The sequence below is a fragment of the Diadema setosum genome, chromosome 16, assembly GCF_964275005.1.
Source record: "Diadema setosum chromosome 16, eeDiaSeto1, whole genome shotgun sequence".
Taxonomy (NCBI): domain Eukaryota; kingdom Metazoa; phylum Echinodermata; class Echinoidea; order Diadematoida; family Diadematidae; genus Diadema; species Diadema setosum.
The window spans coordinates 31,495,986-31,516,945 of NC_092700.1; the positions used below are offsets into that span (position 1 = coordinate 31,495,986).

Here is a 20,960-nt window from a genome sequence, read left to right on the forward strand (position 1 = left end):
GCCCTACTCTTTCTTCGTTGTTTGTATTGTTTCTTCACAGCGACAGGTAATTGTTCTGAAATCTTTCGTGCGATTGCGATTAAAGGGATTGTATAGTTTTGGTTGAGACCTAACTTCAGGTTTCTAGCATTTTTTTTTTTTTTTTTTTGGTGCGCTAATGAGAAACCTTTTATGAAATGTGAAAGAGGATGTAATTCCAAGAGGAATTCAAAAAACTGGTTTTGCAATGGCCGAGATATCCAAAATAGAGCAATCTTGATATACAAATAAAGACAGAATAAACTGACCAGAAAGAATATAAATTATTAGTGGAAAAGTGAGCAAAGAAAATGGGATTCCATCGGGATTCGAACCCGAGACCTCCGGATTGCTAGACCGGTGCTCTACCGACTGAGCTATAGAAAGCCCTAGTACAGTGTTCGTCCCAGAAACCCTTAATTCTCAATGCTCGGGTGGTCAGAAGCTATATCAGTGTGTTTGTGTGTGACACACACGCACACACTTGAACCTGGCATAAACCCGAAGGATAATTCAACTTGGGGATAAATGCGAGGGATCACCGAAGTGATGCAGCTTTTTGAGTGTGTAACAAATAAAGACAGAATAAACTGACCAGAAAGAATATAAATTATTAGTGGAAAAGTGAGCAAAGAAAATGGGATTCCATCGGGATTCGAACCCGAGACCTCCGGATTGCTAGACCGGTGCTCTACCGACTGAGCTATAGAAAGCCCTAGTACAGTGTTCGTCCCAGAAACCCTTAATTCTCAATGCTCGGGTGGTCAGAAGCTATATCAGTGTGTTTGTGTGTGACACACACGCACACACTTGAACCTGGCATAAACCCGAAGGATAATTCAACTTGGGGATAAATGCGAGGGATCACCGAAGTGATGCAGCTTTTTGAGTGTGTAACAAATAAAGACAGAATAAACTGACCAGAAAGAATATAAATTATTAGTGGAAAAGTGAGCAAAGAAAATGGGATTCCATCGGGATTCGAACCCGAGACCTCCGGATTGCTAGACCGGTGCTCTACCGACTGAGCTATAGAAAGCCCTAGTACAGTGTTCGTCCCAGAAACCCTTAATTCTCAATGCTCGGGTGGTCAGAAGCTATATCAGTGTGTTTGTGTGTGACACACACGCACACACTTGAACCTGGCATAAACCCGAAGGATAATTCAACTTGGGGATAAATGCGAGGGATCACCGAAGTGATGCAGCTTTTTGAGTGTGTAACAAATAAAGACAGAATAAACTGACCAGAAAGAATATAAATTATTAGTGGAAAAGTGAGCAAAGAAAATGGGATTCCATCGGGATTCGAACCCGAGACCTCCGGATTGCTAGACCGGTGCTCTACCGACTGAGCTATAGAAAGCCCTAGTACAGTGTTCGTCCCAGAAACCCTTAATTCTCAATGCTCGGGTGGTCAGAAGCTATATCAGTGTGTTTGTGTGTGACACACACGCACACACTTGAACCTGGCATAAACCCGAAGGATAATTCAACTTGGGGATAAATGCGAGGGATCACCGAAGTGATGCAGCTTTTTGAGTGTGTAACAAATAAAGACAGAATAAACTGACCAGAAAGAATATAAATTATTAGTGGAAAAGTGAGCAAAGAAAATGGGATTCCATCGGGATTCGAACCCGAGACCTCCGGATTGCTAGACCGGTGCTCTACCGACTGAGCTATAGAAAGCCCTAGTACAGTGTTCGTCCCAGAAACCCTTAATTCTCAATGCTCGGGTGGTCAGAAGCTATATCAGTGTGTTTGTGTGTGACACACACGCACACACTTGAACCTGGCATAAACCCGAAGGATAATTCAACTTGGGGATAAATGCGAGGGATCACCGAAGTGATGCAGCTTTTTGAGTGTGTAACAAATAAAGACAGAATAAACTGACCAGAAAGAATATAAATTATTAGTGGAAAAGTGAGCAAAGAAAATGGGATTCCATCGGGATTCGAACCCGAGACCTCCGGATTGCTAGACCGGTGCTCTACCGACTGAGCTATAGAAAGCCCTAGTACAGTGTTCGTCCCAGAAACCCTTAATTCTCAATGCTCGGGTGGTCAGAAGCTATATCAGTGTGTTTGTGTGTGACACACACGCACACACTTGAACCTGGCATAAACCCGAAGGATAATTCAACTTGGGGATAAATGCGAGGGATCACCGAAGTGATGCAGCTTTTTGAGTGTGTAACAAATAAAGACAGAATAAACTGACCAGAAAGAATATAAATTATTAGTGGAAAAGTGAGCAAAGAAAATGGGATTCCATCGGGATTCGAACCCGAGACCTCCGGATTGCTAGACCGGTGCTCTACCGACTGAGCTATAGAAAGCCCTAGTACAGTGTTCGTCCCAGAAACCCTTAATTCTCAATGCTCGGGTGGTCAGAAGCTATATCAGTGTGTTTGTGTGTGACACACACGCACACACTTGAACCTGGCATAAACCCGAAGGATAATTCAACTTGGGGATAAATGCGAGGGATCACCGAAGTGATGCAGCTTTTTGAGTGTGTAACAAATAAAGACAGAATAAACTGACCAGAAAGAATATAAATTATTAGTGGAAAAGTGAGCAAAGAAAATGGGATTCCATCGGGATTCGAACCCGAGACCTCCGGATTGCTAGACCGGTGCTCTACCGACTGAGCTATAGAAAGCCCTAGTACAGTGTTCGTCCCAGAAACCCTTAATTCTCAATGCTCGGGTGGTCAGAAGCTATATCAGTGTGTTTGTGTGTGACACACACGCACACACTTGAACCTGGCATAAACCCGAAGGATAATTCAACTTGGGGATAAATGCGAGGGATCACCGAAGTGATGCAGCTTTTTGAGTGTGTAACAAATAAAGACAGAATAAACTGACCAGAAAGAATATAAATTATTAGTGGAAAAGTGAGCAAAGAAAATGGGATTCCATCGGGATTCGAACCCGAGACCTCCGGATTGCTAGACCGGTGCTCTACCGACTGAGCTATAGAAAGCCCTAGTACAGTGTTCGTCCCAGAAACCCTTAATTCTCAATGCTCGGGTGGTCAGAAGCTATATCAGTGTGTTTGTGTGTGACACACACGCACACACTTGAACCTGGCATAAACCCGAAGGATAATTCAACTTGGGGATAAATGCGAGGGATCACCGAAGTGATGCAGCTTTTTGAGTGTGTAACAAATAAAGACAGAATAAACTGACCAGAAAGAATATAAATTATTAGTGGAAAAGTGAGCAAAGAAAATGGGATTCCATCGGGATTCGAACCCGAGACCTCCGGATTGCTAGACCGGTGCTCTACCGACTGAGCTATAGAAAGCCCTAGTACAGTGTTCGTCCCAGAAACCCTTAATTCTCAATGCTCGGGTGGTCAGAAGCTATATCAGTGTGTTTGTGTGTGACACACACGCACACACTTGAACCTGGCATAAACCCGAAGGATAATTCAACTTGGGGATAAATGCGAGGGATCACCGAAGTGATGCAGCTTTTTGAGTGTGTAACAAATAAAGACAGAATAAACTGACCAGAAAGAATATAAATTATTAGTGGAAAAGTGAGCAAAGAAAATGGGATTCCATCGGGATTCGAACCCGAGACCTCCGGATTGCTAGACCGGTGCTCTACCGACTGAGCTATAGAAAGCCCTAGTACAGTGTTCGTCCCAGAAACCCTTAATTCTCAATGCTCGGGTGGTCAGAAGCTATATCAGTGTGTTTGTGTGTGACACACACGCACACACTTGAACCTGGCATAAACCCGAAGGATAATTCAACTTGGGGATAAATGCGAGGGATCACCGAAGTGATGCAGCTTTTTGAGTGTGTAACAAATAAAGACAGAATAAACTGACCAGAAAGAATATAAATTATTAGTGGAAAAGTGAGCAAAGAAAATGGGATTCCATCGGGATTCGAACCCGAGACCTCCGGATTGCTAGACCGGTGCTCTACCGACTGAGCTATAGAAAGCCCTAGTACAGTGTTCGTCCCAGAAACCCTTAATTCTCAATGCTCGGGTGGTCAGAAGCTATATCAGTGTGTTTGTGTGTGACACACACGCACACACTTGAACCTGGCATAAACCCGAAGGATAATTCAACTTGGGGATAAATGCGAGGGATCACCGAAGTGATGCAGCTTTTTGAGTGTGTAACAAATAAAGACAGAATAAACTGACCAAAAAGCTGCATCACTTCGGTGATCCCTCGCATTTATCCCCAAGTTGAATTATCCTTCGGGTTTATGCCAGGTTCAAGTGTGTGCGTGTGTGTCACACACAAACACACTGATATAGCTTCTGACCACCCGAGCATTGAGAATTAAGGGTTTCTGGGACGAACACTGTACTAGGGCTTTCTATAGCTCAGTCGGTAGAGCACCGGTCTAGCAATCCGGAGGTCTCGGGTTCGAATCCCGATGGAATCCCATTTTCTTTGCTCACTTTTCCACTAATAATTTATATTCTTTCTGGTCAGTTTATTCTGTCTTTATTTGTTACACACTCAAAAAGCTGCATCACTTCGGTGATCCCTCGCATTTATCCCCAAGTTGAATTATCCTTCGGGTTTATGCCAGGTTCAAGTGTGTGCGTGTGTGTCACACACAAACACACTGATATAGCTTCTGACCACCCGAGCATTGAGAATTAAGGGTTTCTGGGACGAACACTGTACTAGGGCTTTCTATAGCTCAGTCGGTAGAGCACCGGTCTAGCAATCCGGAGGTCTCGGGTTCGAATCCCGATGGAATCCCATTTTCTTTGCTCACTTTTCCACTAATAATTTATATTCTTTCTGGTCAGTTTATTCTGTCTTTATTTGTTACACACTCAAAAAGCTGCATCACTTCGGTGATCCCTCGCATTTATCCCCAAGTTGAATTATCCTTCGGGTTTATGCCAGGTTCAAGTGTGTGCGTGTGTGTCACACACAAACACACTGATATAGCTTCTGACCACCCGAGCATTGAGAATTAAGGGTTTCTGGGACGAACACTGTACTAGGGCTTTCTATAGCTCAGTCGGTAGAGCACCGGTCTAGCAATCCGGAGGTCTCGGGTTCGAATCCCGATGGAATCCCATTTTCTTTGCTCACTTTTCCACTAATAATTTATATTCTTTCTGGTCAGTTTATTCTGTCTTTATTTGTTACACACTCAAAAAGCTGCATCACTTCGGTGATCCCTCGCATTTATCCCCAAGTTGAATTATCCTTCGGGTTTATGCCAGGTTCAAGTGTGTGCGTGTGTGTCACACACAAACACACTGATATAGCTTCTGACCACCCGAGCATTGAGAATTAAGGGTTTCTGGGACGAACACTGTACTAGGGCTTTCTATAGCTCAGTCGGTAGAGCACCGGTCTAGCAATCCGGAGGTCTCGGGTTCGAATCCCGATGGAATCCCATTTTCTTTGCTCACTTTTCCACTAATAATTTATATTCTTTCTGGTCAGTTTATTCTGTCTTTATTTGTTACACACTCAAAAAGCTGCATCACTTCGGTGATCCCTCGCATTTATCCCCAAGTTGAATTATCCTTCGGGTTTATGCCAGGTTCAAGTGTGTGCGTGTGTGTCACACACAAACACACTGATATAGCTTCTGACCACCCGAGCATTGAGAATTAAGGGTTTCTGGGACGAACACTGTACTAGGGCTTTCTATAGCTCAGTCGGTAGAGCACCGGTCTAGCAATCCGGAGGTCTCGGGTTCGAATCCCGATGGAATCCCATTTTCTTTGCTCACTTTTCCACTAATAATTTATATTCTTTCTGGTCAGTTTATTCTGTCTTTATTTGTTACACACTCAAAAAGCTGCATCACTTCGGTGATCCCTCGCATTTATCCCCAAGTTGAATTATCCTTCGGGTTTATGCCAGGTTCAAGTGTGTGCGTGTGTGTCACACACAAACACACTGATATAGCTTCTGACCACCCGAGCATTGAGAATTAAGGGTTTCTGGGACGAACACTGTACTAGGGCTTTCTATAGCTCAGTCGGTAGAGCACCGGTCTAGCAATCCGGAGGTCTCGGGTTCGAATCCCGATGGAATCCCATTTTCTTTGCTCACTTTTCCACTAATAATTTATATTCTTTCTGGTCAGTTTATTCTGTCTTTATTTGTTACACACTCAAAAAGCTGCATCACTTCGGTGATCCCTCGCATTTATCCCCAAGTTGAATTATCCTTCGGGTTTATGCCAGGTTCAAGTGTGTGCGTGTGTGTCACACACAAACACACTGATATAGCTTCTGACCACCCGAGCATTGAGAATTAAGGGTTTCTGGGACGAACACTGTACTAGGGCTTTCTATAGCTCAGTCGGTAGAGCACCGGTCTAGCAATCCGGAGGTCTCGGGTTCGAATCCCGATGGAATCCCATTTTCTTTGCTCACTTTTCCACTAATAATTTATATTCTTTCTGGTCAGTTTATTCTGTCTTTATTTGTTACACACTCAAAAAGCTGCATCACTTCGGTGATCCCTCGCATTTATCCCCAAGTTGAATTATCCTTCGGGTTTATGCCAGGTTCAAGTGTGTGCGTGTGTGTCACACACAAACACACTGATATAGCTTCTGACCACCCGAGCATTGAGAATTAAGGGTTTCTGGGACGAACACTGTACTAGGGCTTTCTATAGCTCAGTCGGTAGAGCACCGGTCTAGCAATCCGGAGGTCTCGGGTTCGAATCCCGATGGAATCCCATTTTCTTTGCTCACTTTTCCACTAATAATTTATATTCTTTCTGGTCAGTTTATTCTGTCTTTATTTGTTACACACTCAAAAAGCTGCATCACTTCGGTGATCCCTCGCATTTATCCCCAAGTTGAATTATCCTTCGGGTTTATGCCAGGTTCAAGTGTGTGCGTGTGTGTCACACACAAACACACTGATATAGCTTCTGACCACCCGAGCATTGAGAATTAAGGGTTTCTGGGACGAACACTGTACTAGGGCTTTCTATAGCTCAGTCGGTAGAGCACCGGTCTAGCAATCCGGAGGTCTCGGGTTCGAATCCCGATGGAATCCCATTTTCTTTGCTCACTTTTCCACCAATCTTGATATATTATGATCGCTTTGTTTTACTTTGTTTCTGGATGTCTCAGCCATTCCAGAACCAATTTTTATCAAATAAACTTTGAATTCCTCTTAGAATGTTAAAGGTGTACATTTCACAAGTCTTTTCTTGGTATCTCGCAAAAAGTTTAAAGCCCAATCCTCATCTCCACCAATACTATACCATCCAGTATACGGTCCAGGGCAAGAGGCTTTATGATTTTGAATGAAAGTTAACCTGCTCTTCCCAGTTCATGGTATTCAAATTGACACCCTTCATCTTGACTCGTATCTGATTGCCGTCTTTTTAAAGGCAATCATTGGCATAAACTTGAAATTCTTCGCTACGCATTCCCACAGTATTGTTCAACATGACACAAGAGAAAAATTCGATAGTAAAGAACTCGCCTCTTATTCTATTTTGTGTGAGCAGATGTGATGAGGAAAATGAAGTGGACATGAAAGTAACTACACTTGTACTATTCATTAGTGCTGGCTCTACTCATTTTGTCACTGGGTAATGATATCCTCAGACAAATTAATGTGATATCCACGCGCTGGTTAATCACAGATTGTATTTCCTATATTCAAACATTTTGTTGACTGATATGCATTGCGCATCTGTATTCTTAGTATAGCGTCTGTATACTGTATATCAAGTTATTTCCTCGCCAAATTATATCTTTTTGTGAGCAAAATGTTGAGGTACATAGCTCTCCTGAATGAGACCACGTGGAAACATAGTAAGATGAAACCAGACTAAGGCTGTTTTGTTTTGTTGTAGTAAAAAGAAATGTTAAGACGTGTCAATATGTCAATATCATTCCATAGACCTGAATGGTATAATTGCTTTGCTTGCAGCTTTAGAGTCCGAGTTCTGCAATATCCATTGAAAAGCGAAATATACACTCTGGAGGTCTCAAAAAGAGGGTTAAAAAGACACGCAATGAATATGATAACATTGGATCCCATTTATCGGTAAACACACAAAATTAATTTACATTTGCAGAAGGGTTTGCTAGCTGTTATAGATTAGGTTATTTGCAACTGAGGCTTTCTTGGTAGTATTATAGCAAGACTATTGATGATGATGATGATGATGATGATGATGATGATGATGATGGTGATGGTGACGACGAAAATGATGATAACGCAGTTTTTCTTCTATTCTTAACTGTAAGAAATGTACAAATTTAGTGAAGGTAAGCAATTGACGTGAAGCAAATGAAAAATTCTCCAGCTTTCTTAAAAAATAATCGATTCAAAACACCATCACTCTGTATTTTTTATTAGTATTGAAATGATGTTTACTCCAACAGATATGGAATAGATTTTGACTAAGATAACAAATACATCAGAACATTTCACTCTTTCATAAAAATCCTTGTCTTCTGTGTTATCTGTCTTATTGTTGACAGTACTATTTATTTTCTACACCAATTTTCTATAACATTACTGTAGTTCTTTTTGTTGTTCTTATTTCTATTTCACTCGTTTTCGTTACAGTGTATTAGTAATTCGAAATATAACCATATTATCGACGTCAGCTGTGGTAGAAAACATCATCATGATTATGTTCACAGAATTGCACAGGCTAGCAAATAGGAAGTTGTTGAATAAGTTTTTTTTTTTTTCTGCAGAAAGATATACATGTAATTTGATTATCCCAATCTTAACCATCAACGTTGTAATATGGATTATAATATCGAAACGTGATTTTAAGATAAATAAGATCAAGACATCTGGTACTCACTTTAAATAAAAAAAGTAAGTTACTTAGAACTAAAATAGATATTCAGTGAGCAAAATATACATTGAATTAGAATATATTGGAAAATAAGATTGGTTATATCAATGTGCCGTTATCGCTATTATCAAAATACAAAAGTTGCAATAATTTCATATTTTATACAAATAATGGAACGATATACAAAAATTATAATAAGAATTCCAAATCATTTCATTTTCATGAAAACGTACTTTCTCTCGAGTTGTTACTGACATAAAATGTTGGGGGTAATATCATACCTTGGGCCTTCTGAAAGAGGTTGGCCCAATTGTTCTTCCATTATGCAACGAGGCCCAGTTTTAATACACACTCATTGAAATAAAATGATTAAATGATAATATTGATAGTAGGGTTTAGGGCGCAATAGAACACTTCATTCCTCCTCACACACCAGGACACCGTTTCATGAAATTATGGTAACTTTACATTAATGGAATAATAAATAATTGTAACTACCATAGCAGCACTATTCCATGATCAACCAAAGCCTTTAAATCACTGATGGCCACCGTTGATCGCAGGGTTACTTTTAAAGTTACCATGGTTCAATGCAACAGCGCCCACATGTTTGCATAGACATGAAGATTGTATATGCTCGTTATTGCATAGAATAAAAGAGAATTACCAATAATCAGAAAAGTTGCAATCATGGTACAGAGCAAAAACCCAATGCAAACAATTTGGATTCTAGAAGGTGAAAAGCGATGCTTATAATATGCGTAGATGGTTGTAATACATAGGTTAGCTGATTCGCAAATGCAACACATGCACATTATATTCGTTAGTGTAAACCTGCCTATATAACTGCTCATTTGAATCAAGTTGATGTGATTAAATTCAGTATTGCAAATCTACCGGTACGATGTACTGTATTCAACATCACAGTTCTTAGCGCCTGCTTAGACATACGTTGAAATCTTTGGGCAGCAGAGTCAAGACTCGGTGACCGATGTTGTAGTCCGGGAGAGCTCCGGGAGGGAGTCGGATGACAAACCGCTGTAAGATGCTGGTAGCGAAGAGAAAGAGCTCCATCTTCGCAAGTTGCTCTCCCAGACAGCTTCGGCGACCTTTGAGGTATATTAAAGGGGAAAGCTTAGGATAGATGGTCTGGACAAAGATGACTGGGAATTACGTATACAGGAGGTGTTTTGTTTTTTGTTTTTTTGTTTTTTTTTTTGTTTTTTTTTTGTTTTGTTTTTTTTTAGGTATTCCTAATATCATCATTCTAAAACCCGTACATTATCCGACATTTAACCAATAGCATGACCCTGGTATCATAATTAGTGTTTCAACCTTCCCTATTATTGTTCAACCACAAGCGAGAATTAGTGAACACAATTAAGAGCCGTAAGAGCCAAGAAATCGAGCCCCCAGCACAAAGTGTAATGGAACGGCACATATAATATTAAGGTCTTCTTTGTCCAAAGTAGCCTCTTCAGTGTTGCCACTGATCTACCTGAGGGCTTTGTCGTTATTGCTGTAATAAGTATTATTGTTATTACCATAATTATTATTATTGTTATCGTTATCATCATAAACATTTGTTTTACTTAACAATAGATACTACCTGTCATAAAAGGATAAATACCAAAATAACATTGACTGAGACATACAGCTATAGAAAGTTTGACAGATAAGCAAGAGGGTAGACAGGTAGGCAAAAGTAAACTATCTAGCTAGATGGACGGATGTTAGGGATGTTAGGTAAGCAGGAAACAGACAGATATACATATTATGTTGTCTATAGATAGATAAATACATTGAAGATAGAAAGATCAAAGATAGATAGATCGATAGATAGCGATATCTGACATGTATAAAATAGCCTAGAAACTTTTAAAAGACAGCAAATATACTTAGGGATGAATAAGAATGAGTGACAACAAGAAGTTGCTTTGATTTTCTTTTAAATCATAGTCGTGTTCACATCTACTAGAAATAAACTAGAAATAATCAAAACGGACACGCTCAACCAAATACCCTGTATATACTTCAGACCCCATGGACACTGTCATGATTATGGACACATATCAACTTGTAAAAATTAAGAATAATTATTTGCTTCCGCTTTACAGGGTCAAATGTACAGCTATTGTCATGTGGAGATGGTTAATAACTAAAATTATATTGGTGTCTTTTCTTACCCAAACCAAAAGGTATAAAGGCATCCATCTTTGTAAATGTCTGCCCATCTTGACCCAGGAAGCGATTCGGGTTGAATTGCTCCGGTGAAGCGAACAATTCTGGGTCGTGGTGAATCCCAATGACGTTGACCCACACTTCATGGCCTTTAGGGATGATATAGTCTCCCGCATGCACGTCTTCGCTGGTAAAGTGTGGCAGTCCGAACGGGGCAACAGGACGAAAACGTAGTATTTCACTGAGGGTGGCCTGAGTGTAGGGCATCCTTTTTCGATCTTCATACAAGGGCGCCCTCTCTTGCCCGATCACAGAGTTGATTTCGTCAGCCACCTAGAACGAAAATTTGACATACTATTATTCATAAGTATATAGTTCCATCGCTGAAAATATCATGAAGTTTGTCGCCACCAATTCTCGTGACTGATAGAGAAACGCGACAAAACTGACAAAAATCAATATATTGAGTATAATGATAATGATAATGATATAAATGAGGTCTTATTAAATCTATCCGGGGTAGCCTCTTCACAGCCTTACCAGATGGCCTTGCCATTATTATTACCCTGGTGTTGCCAGGTACCCATTTACACACCTGGGTCGAGAGGGACATGGTGGGTAAAAACATCTTGTCCAAGGGCATAAGCACTGGGCGGGAATCGAACTCGGTCCTCCGATTCGGAATAGGGAATCAAATCCACTATGCCAAAGCGCCCCCGCTGTGGTATAACACAGTGGTAAAATGAACATATAACCCATGTGTGGTAATGACTTCTCCAAAGTGACTTCTAAGTTGGTGCTATCTTCGGCTCTCGAAATTTGTGTGAGATACTTTGCTGTGTCGGATGTTTCTTTTTCCAAAGACTGGACTTGCTACAAGCAGAATAATGTTCTATTTCCAATACCGTTGTTTCACTATCAAAAATCCATTAAAAAACAAACAAACATATTCTTATTAAGGAAACTTTTAATTCCTCATAGAATTGTATGGACTTCAATATTTCTTCTAAATCTTTTCTAATTATTTCGCAAAAAGTGAAAAGTTTAGAAAAATATAAAGAAAATATCAAAAAAATCAACACGCTTTCACTTTTCTAGCGCAATAAAAGAGGACTTGAATAACCGCTTTCAAAAAAGCAGGGGGAATTATTACTACCCTTAACATATGTCAGTATCAAGTTGATGGAATGTGTAATTTTCACAAAAACTGATTTTGTTGTTGTTGTTGTGGAATTCTCTTTATATCATCTTTACACATGATATCATGAACTTCAGCAGTCTCCTGATCCAGTGCCTCCAGAACCAAAACTTCAAAAATTCATAATTTTTGTATCGATTGTTCAATTTTCCTCAAACTTTCCCTGATTTGTTCTACTGATGTTGCTGCTTTCACTCAATCCACATTGCTCTTTGGGTTTTGGTTTCATTTAAAATCTAAATCTCCATCGCAACCAAATCTATACCATCCCCTGAAACTTACATACCTTCATCTGAATCTCGGGCCTGCTGGCCATGATTAGGAAAAACCACATTAAGGCGGTGGACGTTGTCTCCGTGCCGCCGATAAAGAGATCGAAGACGCACATCCAAATATTCCCCTTGCCCAGGTACGGTTTGACGCCGTTGTCGTCAGCTTCGAGTCGACGGGTCTCGGCCAGGTACATGTCGATGATGTCGCGGATATCGTTCTCGTCGAAGCTCTCGTCGTGCTTCTCGACCATGGAGACGATAAAGTCCTTCAGTCCAACTATGTTCTCCCTGATTATTTTGATCTTTCTCGGCCAGTTGGACCTCATCAAGCTGGGAAACTGCCGGACGAGCAGGCGAACGGGGGCGGCGTTGCCCCCACCGAACAGCATCTTCACCCTCGTCACGATGTCCAGGAAGGCGGGGTCGTCGTACTCAAATCGCTCGCCGAAGGTGACCGAGCAGATGACGTTGGACACCGCGTTGTTGAGATAGTCCGCGGGGTTGATCCCGTTGTCTTCCTGACGGGCCCCGAGAACGTCGAGCAGCATGCGCGCTTCTTCGTTGATCCTCGACTCGATGGTCCGTTTTCCCATGCCGAAGTTTCGGAGGGCGGAGAGGCTGTAGCGCCGCAGGGCGAGCCAGTCTTGGCCGTGACTGAAGGCTATGCCACCTGTCATTAGTCGATTCAGTTGAAATAACTTAGAATAGATGAAAGAACAGGTAACAATGACTAAGGAAACTGTTCACTCCGCATTTCTTGCATGCTTAGTGACGGGAAGATGACAATTGTATGAAAGTTTTATTTCATGTTTCAGCATTATACCTTGGGCGATCCAGATTGCTCTCTCAAAGAGTGGAATAGACGGGGGTACGGTCCTACACCTTTAAAAGGCCAACCGGCCCTTCCCCTCCATCTTCCCCTTCCCTGGGACTGCCGGGAAGGGGGCGGGGGGGGATCCCTGGAAGGAAAGTTTGGATGTCAGTGGGTTTTTGTAATTTTATTTCTTCTTCTTAAGGCAAAGTGTAGGGTTCCGCGGTTCGTTAGGGTTGGTCAAAGTTACTTGTAATATCTTGACAGTGATGGGTGCAGAAGACGACTACTCACCGCTATACTGGATAGTGTCAACGAACAAACGTGGCACGAGGCGATTAGAGGTGACCTCACCAAGCTTCACGAAGAGCTCGCGGGCGAGATCGGGGCTGTTTATGATAACCTTTGCCCTACCATCGATGTCGACGCAACACAGTTCTCCGTACCTACATACCAAAGGGAGAAAGTTGAGTGATCGTACAAACATACGTGCATCGAATCGAATGTTATTGAGTACGCAGGCGAGCTACAATTCTCGAATAAACAAGGATATAAATGAATTGACTATATACTGCGGCCTATTTTAAAATGTCTGATCGAGGGAAGTGCACACATAACTGCATAAGCATTTATCTAGTTGATTAGCTATTCATAATTTTGGTAATGTCGACATATTGTAATGATTACTGATTGTAGATTTTGAACGTATTTAGAGAATTAGTACTTTGATTTGTAGGATAATGATTTTTCAGGAATTCAACCGTGCGGTACAGAAAGACATGATAATAAGCAGATCTCGCGGATGTTAATGACATGAGTGCGTTTAAAAAAGTATGCCTGAAAGATTATGCCTTAAAGAAGTTAATGTTTTCAAACGCTAATGAACTTTCACATAAAATTATCCAGTATGTTTTGTCTATATGCAGTTACATATTTTGGCGATGGTTCTGTGCCTATTATTACTATGTTGTTGCATGTGCACCACTGCAGTTGATGAACTATATATCTCATACGTGAAAAAAAGAGCATAGGTCCTACGGAATGATACTTCCGAAAGGCTTGAAACACTATTGAAGGAGGTTACAATGTGTACCTCAACTTCGTTGCTAATTTGTGTGCCTTATTCTTTTATGACGCGCTGCTCCCCTTTGTTTGCAGTTAATGTTTACTCAGAATTTTTTTTTTCTCCAGTGGAGGAACATGTTTATATCCCTTCCTGTGCTAGTGACTTTGAACATTGTTTACATTGCTATGGAGTTTTCTGTATACCAGTGGGCATTCGAAGAACACTAGGGGTTAGTAAGTATATTATTCTGTCCATGTGAGGGTATTGAAATGCTCGGTCATCCCGTGGTCAGTATTTTGTCCAACCACTGACTGGAATGAGAAAATGATGTATAAAGTGATGCAGAATCAGAGGAACAAAAACACAGCAATATACAACACTTTCTTCTGCTTCAACGTCATCAATAGCTCCATACGATTTTCACGAGGAGACAAAATTAGATGGACGAGGTTTAGCGGGAAAGGGAGGGTTCGTGGGCCCGGTGGCAGTCTGGCCCGCTCTCCTGTAGAAACCCATCGCAAGAACTCCACAAGAAGAACGACACAGAACGTCAATGCGACAGCAGTCCGAGCGGTCGAGAGGTACTCCGTGTCAGTAGACGATATATTCGCCATGATGAATGCAGTCTGAAAAAAGAAGAAGAAATGTGTGAAAAGAATGAGACAGTCCCTCAGAAAAAGATAAAAAATGGTGTTGGATGGGGTCTGGCACAAGCAGCGACGGATGACATGAGATTCCACAGGGGTGTATAAGAACCTGCAGATCACTGTCGAACAAAATGATTTGGTGAGATGGTTTAATAATATTCAGCTGCAGAGAGTACAGGTTCATTTAATTTGCTTAAGAGAAAATCTAATTTCATTTTTCATTTCATTTCATATCATATATTTCATTTCCAACAAAGTGTGATTACAGCATAACATTTGCAGATACATAGATATAGGAAATCACAGAGGCTCATGTCTTATAACGAGGAAATGTAACGAAATACAATCATACAATGCGACTTTATGGTATGAAAGAAAAGTTGTGGGAAACGGAAAATTCTATATTTCCTACCTGGACTATGCTCGCTTCCCGTTCCCCAGATCGACTGTTCGCAAGCTGTCAGACGTTATGTCAATGTCGAGCTCAAATATGATCAGACAGGAAGTACACAACGTGAAATCGTATGTCAAGCAACACTGCTATACAGAGACTGGCGATCATTCCAATGCTTCTTGTGCAAATATTTGTACGTGATTGTGCTACACTCTTCCAAAGAAAGATATCATTTTTTTTTTTTTTAATCCGGGTGCGGCATGCAGGTCAGTTTTCTTAAAGTCAATGTACGTATCTCTGTCTCTCCTACCAGCCAATTTCTACTTTTATTTTTCTTTTTTTTTTCATTTCATATTTACGTGCTTGCGTGCTTGCTTGCTTCATCCAAGGGTCCATCCATAGCTATTTAATCTCGCATTCATTTATTCGTGCACGTAATTGCAATTTATTATTCGTTTACTTTCTCTATATTTTTCTCTCTTGCCTTGTTTCCAGTCTTTGAATCCTCTTACAAACAAACGAATAACAACAAACAGCAACCAAACAAAACATGAATGGCTCCTCTGTCAAAGTCCCTAACAGTATATCCTAATATATAGGAGAAAGTACAAGAGAATAAAATGTGTGTAGCGCAAAGAGCAAGACGAGACACTAAGGTCGTTCTATGACAAAAGAGAGGGTTCACGGTACACGAAAAAAAAAAAAGAACATTATATTTGTCAGTACCTTTGAGAAGTTGTTCGCACTCAACGTCAACACCACTTTGAAGAGTTAGGCCCGAATTCACGTTTGAAGTTGGTACAATTGAAACCATGGTTTAAACCATGGACAAAGACCGTACTTTCTTATGGGGCGCCAAGTGTCGCATCGCCTATTTCGTTACGAAATCAGTCATTTTGTCAACAAGATGACCATTTCTTTATCGGAATGATCATTTCGTCGACGTAATGTTAACGTTTCGTAACGAAATTAACATTTCGTCAACGAAATCGACGAAATGACTGATTTCGTAACGAAATAGGCCATGCGACACTTCGCTACCCATACAAAACTGCAGTCTTTGTCCATGTTTTTTTTTTTTCCTCAATTGTAGGCCTACCATCTTCGTGAATTCGGGCCAATGTGTCTATAGACGATCAAAGCTACGTCTGCCAACGGGTCTCAAAAAACTTAGTACGTCTCGGAGCATGGGTCAAAGGGGGCATATTATAATGTCTCTCAATGGAGATGCCATGGTTACGGGGCTTGTCGAATCGCAGACAGTGTTATATGCAGTCCATGGCAGTGTAGGCTCTAGAATAAGAAGAAGTTACGGTCGAGACTCCTTCGAGCCGATTCTGGCCGACATATTCTATGATTAGTAATCCGTTTTACAGTAGTTTTACGCTTGATAGGGGTACATCAATTCTTTCCATCGACTCGTTCAATGTATCACACTTTTTGTCGCACACCACGAGATGTGATCAATTCTACTTCAATGAGTAGAAGTTCTCTTTGTTGCTTTATCTAATATTGGGCCCTTTAGAGGTCAAGTATATATATTCGTATGTTATTTGTATTTGCTTATATAATGGAATCGATTTCAACACTTGCGCAGATTCATAACAGTCATACGTCGTACAGTAGGACCGTTGAAGCATCCCTACTACGCTAACGAGATTTGAATGCCAGACCTCACAACTATAGTGTCGAACATCCAAAACCGACATACCACGACGTTCCGTGATGATAAAACAACTTTAACCAAGCTGGGAGACGCGGGCGTCACTTTTCTACTTAGCATACTTCCCGAGTGCAGTTTTAGTCTATTTTTTTTTTCTCACTATAATGGACTTAAAAAAAAAAAAATTAGCAATCAACCTCCAAAGGTTGCACACCTAAACCTAACTTAAATTAGACCAAAAAAAAAAAATGCAGTTGATTTGTATAGGTAAACATTAGCTCCTATGAAACTGAAATTTAATCTACTTTTTAAAAATTTCATTCAAAAAATCTATTTTTTTCAGCAAAGTTACTTCATGATGTTATCTTAATATTTTGTAACTTTAACAAAAATCCGTCATGTATTTTGGAGTTATGACGATTTTCCATAATTCAGTTTTTTAGTTATCACTTTTTTTCACCGAAAACTAGCGGGTATTTCCAGCTTTAATGTGCTTCCAAGATTATTGATACCAACTGATCATAGTAGAGCAGCATCAAATTAATACTTTAAGAGAATTACAGCTTGCAGCGTCATTTCTTTTTTAAAATGATAAACATAATTTGGTAATATTTTACAAAAAAAGGCACAATACTAGTGATAGCACTGTACACTATATCGAATGGGATGTATCAAGCCAACGGCTTTGCTTGTTAACTGATATGAAATTAGTGGCTTGGACAAAGTTGGAAGAGTTGATGTAGAATACAAAACGCACCTTTAGATGTTACAGGAAGAGGGGAAATGTGAAATGTGAGTCCGGTTGTTGTGTAACGAGGGTAACCAGGTTCGAAATCTTTGCACCCTCGTTCCACCGTATACCCGACACATTCATGTTGATGCGCCTTTGCCCCTTGCCCTCCTTTGTTTTAAGTACATATTGGATATTTATGCAGTTCATTTCAGCTTGGCTTGACATTAAGTCTATAATATACCACAAGTCAAATTGCCAACCTATGTTAGCTTTATAGCAGACCTTATTTCTCAACAAGCAAATATCATATTAATATGCCTTGTTATCTTCACAATATAATAGGAAGTCGAAATTTACAACGCTTAATCATGCCATTAATCATGCCAATTTGGGTTGTAATATTGTATAATCATTGGCACAGGGCAATAAAAGAGCTGTTATGAAAGGGTTATGTTTGAATAACCAGAAAGGGAAGAAACCAGAGAGTTTTCCAACATTGATTCCTGTCCCGTACATGGACTACAGTCAGTATCAACACAAACGCCCTTTTTCTAAGCTCGTGCTCGTCAGTCACAATACAGTTTTTTTTTAAAGATCAAAAAGGTATGATACACGAAACTTCAATACACGTTATAGTAAATACTCACTCACGCACTATGATTTCTAAAAACAAAACAAACGAAAAAAAAAACGAAAGAGGGTTCTCCAACTCCGAAAGAATTGTTATTATGGAAGTGCTTGCATGCCTGTATAAACGATAAAAAGACCAATGTCAGGTTTTTATTCCCTTCCCCTGATGAATGACCCCTCGTCCTAACTCTCTGTAATGTAAACAACACTTGGCTTTTTTTTTTTTTTTTTTTACTGAGCGCATTAAGTTATCATCGCATTCCCTCTACAGAATGGCGTCATAAACCATCTCAAGAGCAGAAATTATTGTCGATTTAAAATGTCTAATTCACTTTAATACCTTAATAGAATTTTGCTTTCAATTGCGTCAAAGAACACGTTATTAGAAAGAAGAAAACGTAAACTAAGTACTTTGATTCACAGGAGGTGAGAATGCTCGGTTAATGTTTGAAATGTCATTAAGACACAATTCTTCTGCATAGTGTATATCAAACTTGTCGTCTACAAAGTCAACTAAAAAGGACATCTTCCAAAGAAAAAGAGTCTCAAGTTTGACTTCAAAAGAAAAACGCCTTGAAAAAAAAATATTCATACTCCATATGCATTAATTGGGTTTTTTCTGTTCATCACAAATCTATCTTTAACGGTAGACTTTCATGTGTTCTTTTGTAGCAATCTTCTATTCTGCGTTCTTTCTTTATGTTTACGAGACATCTTTGACATTTTGAAAGAAGTCAAGAGCATTTGCTGACTTTGCGATATTGTTTTAGGTGTGATGATTTATTCTAGTAATCATCTTCCCATCACGAAATATTTATATTTGACCTGTGTCACTCTATAACTTCAGTAAGCCTCTCCCTAATCAAATAAAGTATGTATTGACATCATTGAATAAGTTACTTCGTACTGCTGACATTCATAAATTGCAGTAAACGCAACATAGAGACGTGGTCCAGACACCACGTACGCACCCTTTAGCTGTACCTGCCTTTGAACATAATAGCATTTATATGACCTACTCGACAATTTTTTGGGATGACCCATTTCGTAGTATTTGTGTTTGAGTCTAAAGTATGATAGCGATAGCGGTTTTTATTACCTGTCAGTCATCAGTTCACATTATATCCATGTAACGTTCTCGCGATAATGATACAATCACAAATTATAATGGTTATGACTTAGACAATTTGTACTTATTGTAGTGGTTATACCACGCCCTCTTGAGTTATGATTCAACACGATCCCTTCCATTAATCCTCTCTGAACGACTGCCTTTAAAATGACACTGACTTCCAATCTCAACAAGCGAACTGCCTCCGTTAAGGAAAGGGTTAACATTAATTGGTAGAGAGGAATACACAACTTACATCTATATACAAGTACTTGGAGGCATATTGCTTTTTGTCGGAAAGCAGGGAGGTATTAGGCCAAGTGCGTTCTACCCATGTATCATCATTACTGTTGTAGTCTTCTAATCCAGCAGTGGCTTCGTAGAAACTTTAAAAATATATAACTTTTAAACGGATCGTCTGATTTTCCTGGAACTTTCACTAATGAGTTCCACTGATATTGCTCCATTCACTCAACCCACGTGTTTATCAAAGTGAGCTTCTCCTTTAACTTATGGAGCTGCAAAAAATACAAAACAAAAACAAACGACACACATATATACCTATAAATAATAATTTCCTGTTTGTGTCCAGTATCAATAATAATATTTATGTATGAATACATGTTTTGCGGAACGCCAGTTTGATTACACGTGTACTTGACAAGGAAACATTGATAATGCTGTAAGACATAGTGTTTGAACAAATACGTATAGGTTGCTTTCTATCATGTACAAATTCTTAAATTCTTTATGGAAAAAGAATAAGATAATTCAGATATTTATTCAATGAAATCTTAGTTTTCAATGTCTTGCCGGCCTCGTGAAGCCGTACGCGTCTTCTCGCATAATATCGTAAAGACATATTTTAGAAATCTTTTGGCGAACCAAAGAATGGGACGGAAGCATAGGGTGTTGTTCGTTATTCCGAAGGTTCGCTATTCCGAAGGTTCGTTGTTCCGAAGGGTCGTTAATCCGAAACACGCAAATTCCCTATACCTAGAGGTTCGTTGATCCGAAAATGAAAAGGGGTTCGTTAATCCGAAAATTTGTGGCGTTATTCCGAAGGTTCGTTATTCCGAAGATCGGTTAATCCGAAAATGAAATTCGGAACAATGAACCTTCGGAATAACGAATCTTAGGAATAAAGAGCCTTCGAAATAACGAACCTTCGGAATAACGAGCTGTAACCGAAGCATATGTTGGTCACCACAGCAACATTTCTAGATTGGTTAATTTTCATTATATTTTGTATTCTGAATGCATTGTCATTACCATAATTTATGTTAAATGAATATGGTATATAAGTAAGTTGAAATTATAGTAGGTGAAAGCTACAGGTTTTGTAAGTTGTATTTTTGTTAATAGCTTATATATTTCAATGTACAAAATTTTGACTTTTTTGAAGTAAAGTTGTGACCAGTCACC

General features: G+C 39.9%; 1 protein-coding gene across 1 annotated transcript; it reads right to left on the bottom strand.

Moving 5' to 3' along the window:
• Positions 1-9,759: 9,759 nt before the first annotated feature.
• Positions 9,760-14,971, bottom strand: LOC140240135 (cytochrome P450 2A13-like). The gene is made up of 5 exons (XM_072319945.1): positions 14,736-14,971; positions 13,586-13,737; positions 12,495-13,150; positions 11,016-11,343; positions 9,760-9,938 (listed from the first exon to the last, which is right to left on the bottom strand). The coding sequence occupies exons 1-5, from the start codon at positions 14,969-14,971 to the stop codon at positions 9,760-9,762; spliced, it is 1,551 nt and encodes a 516-aa protein (XP_072176046.1).
• Positions 14,972-20,960: the final 5,989 nt, after the last annotated feature.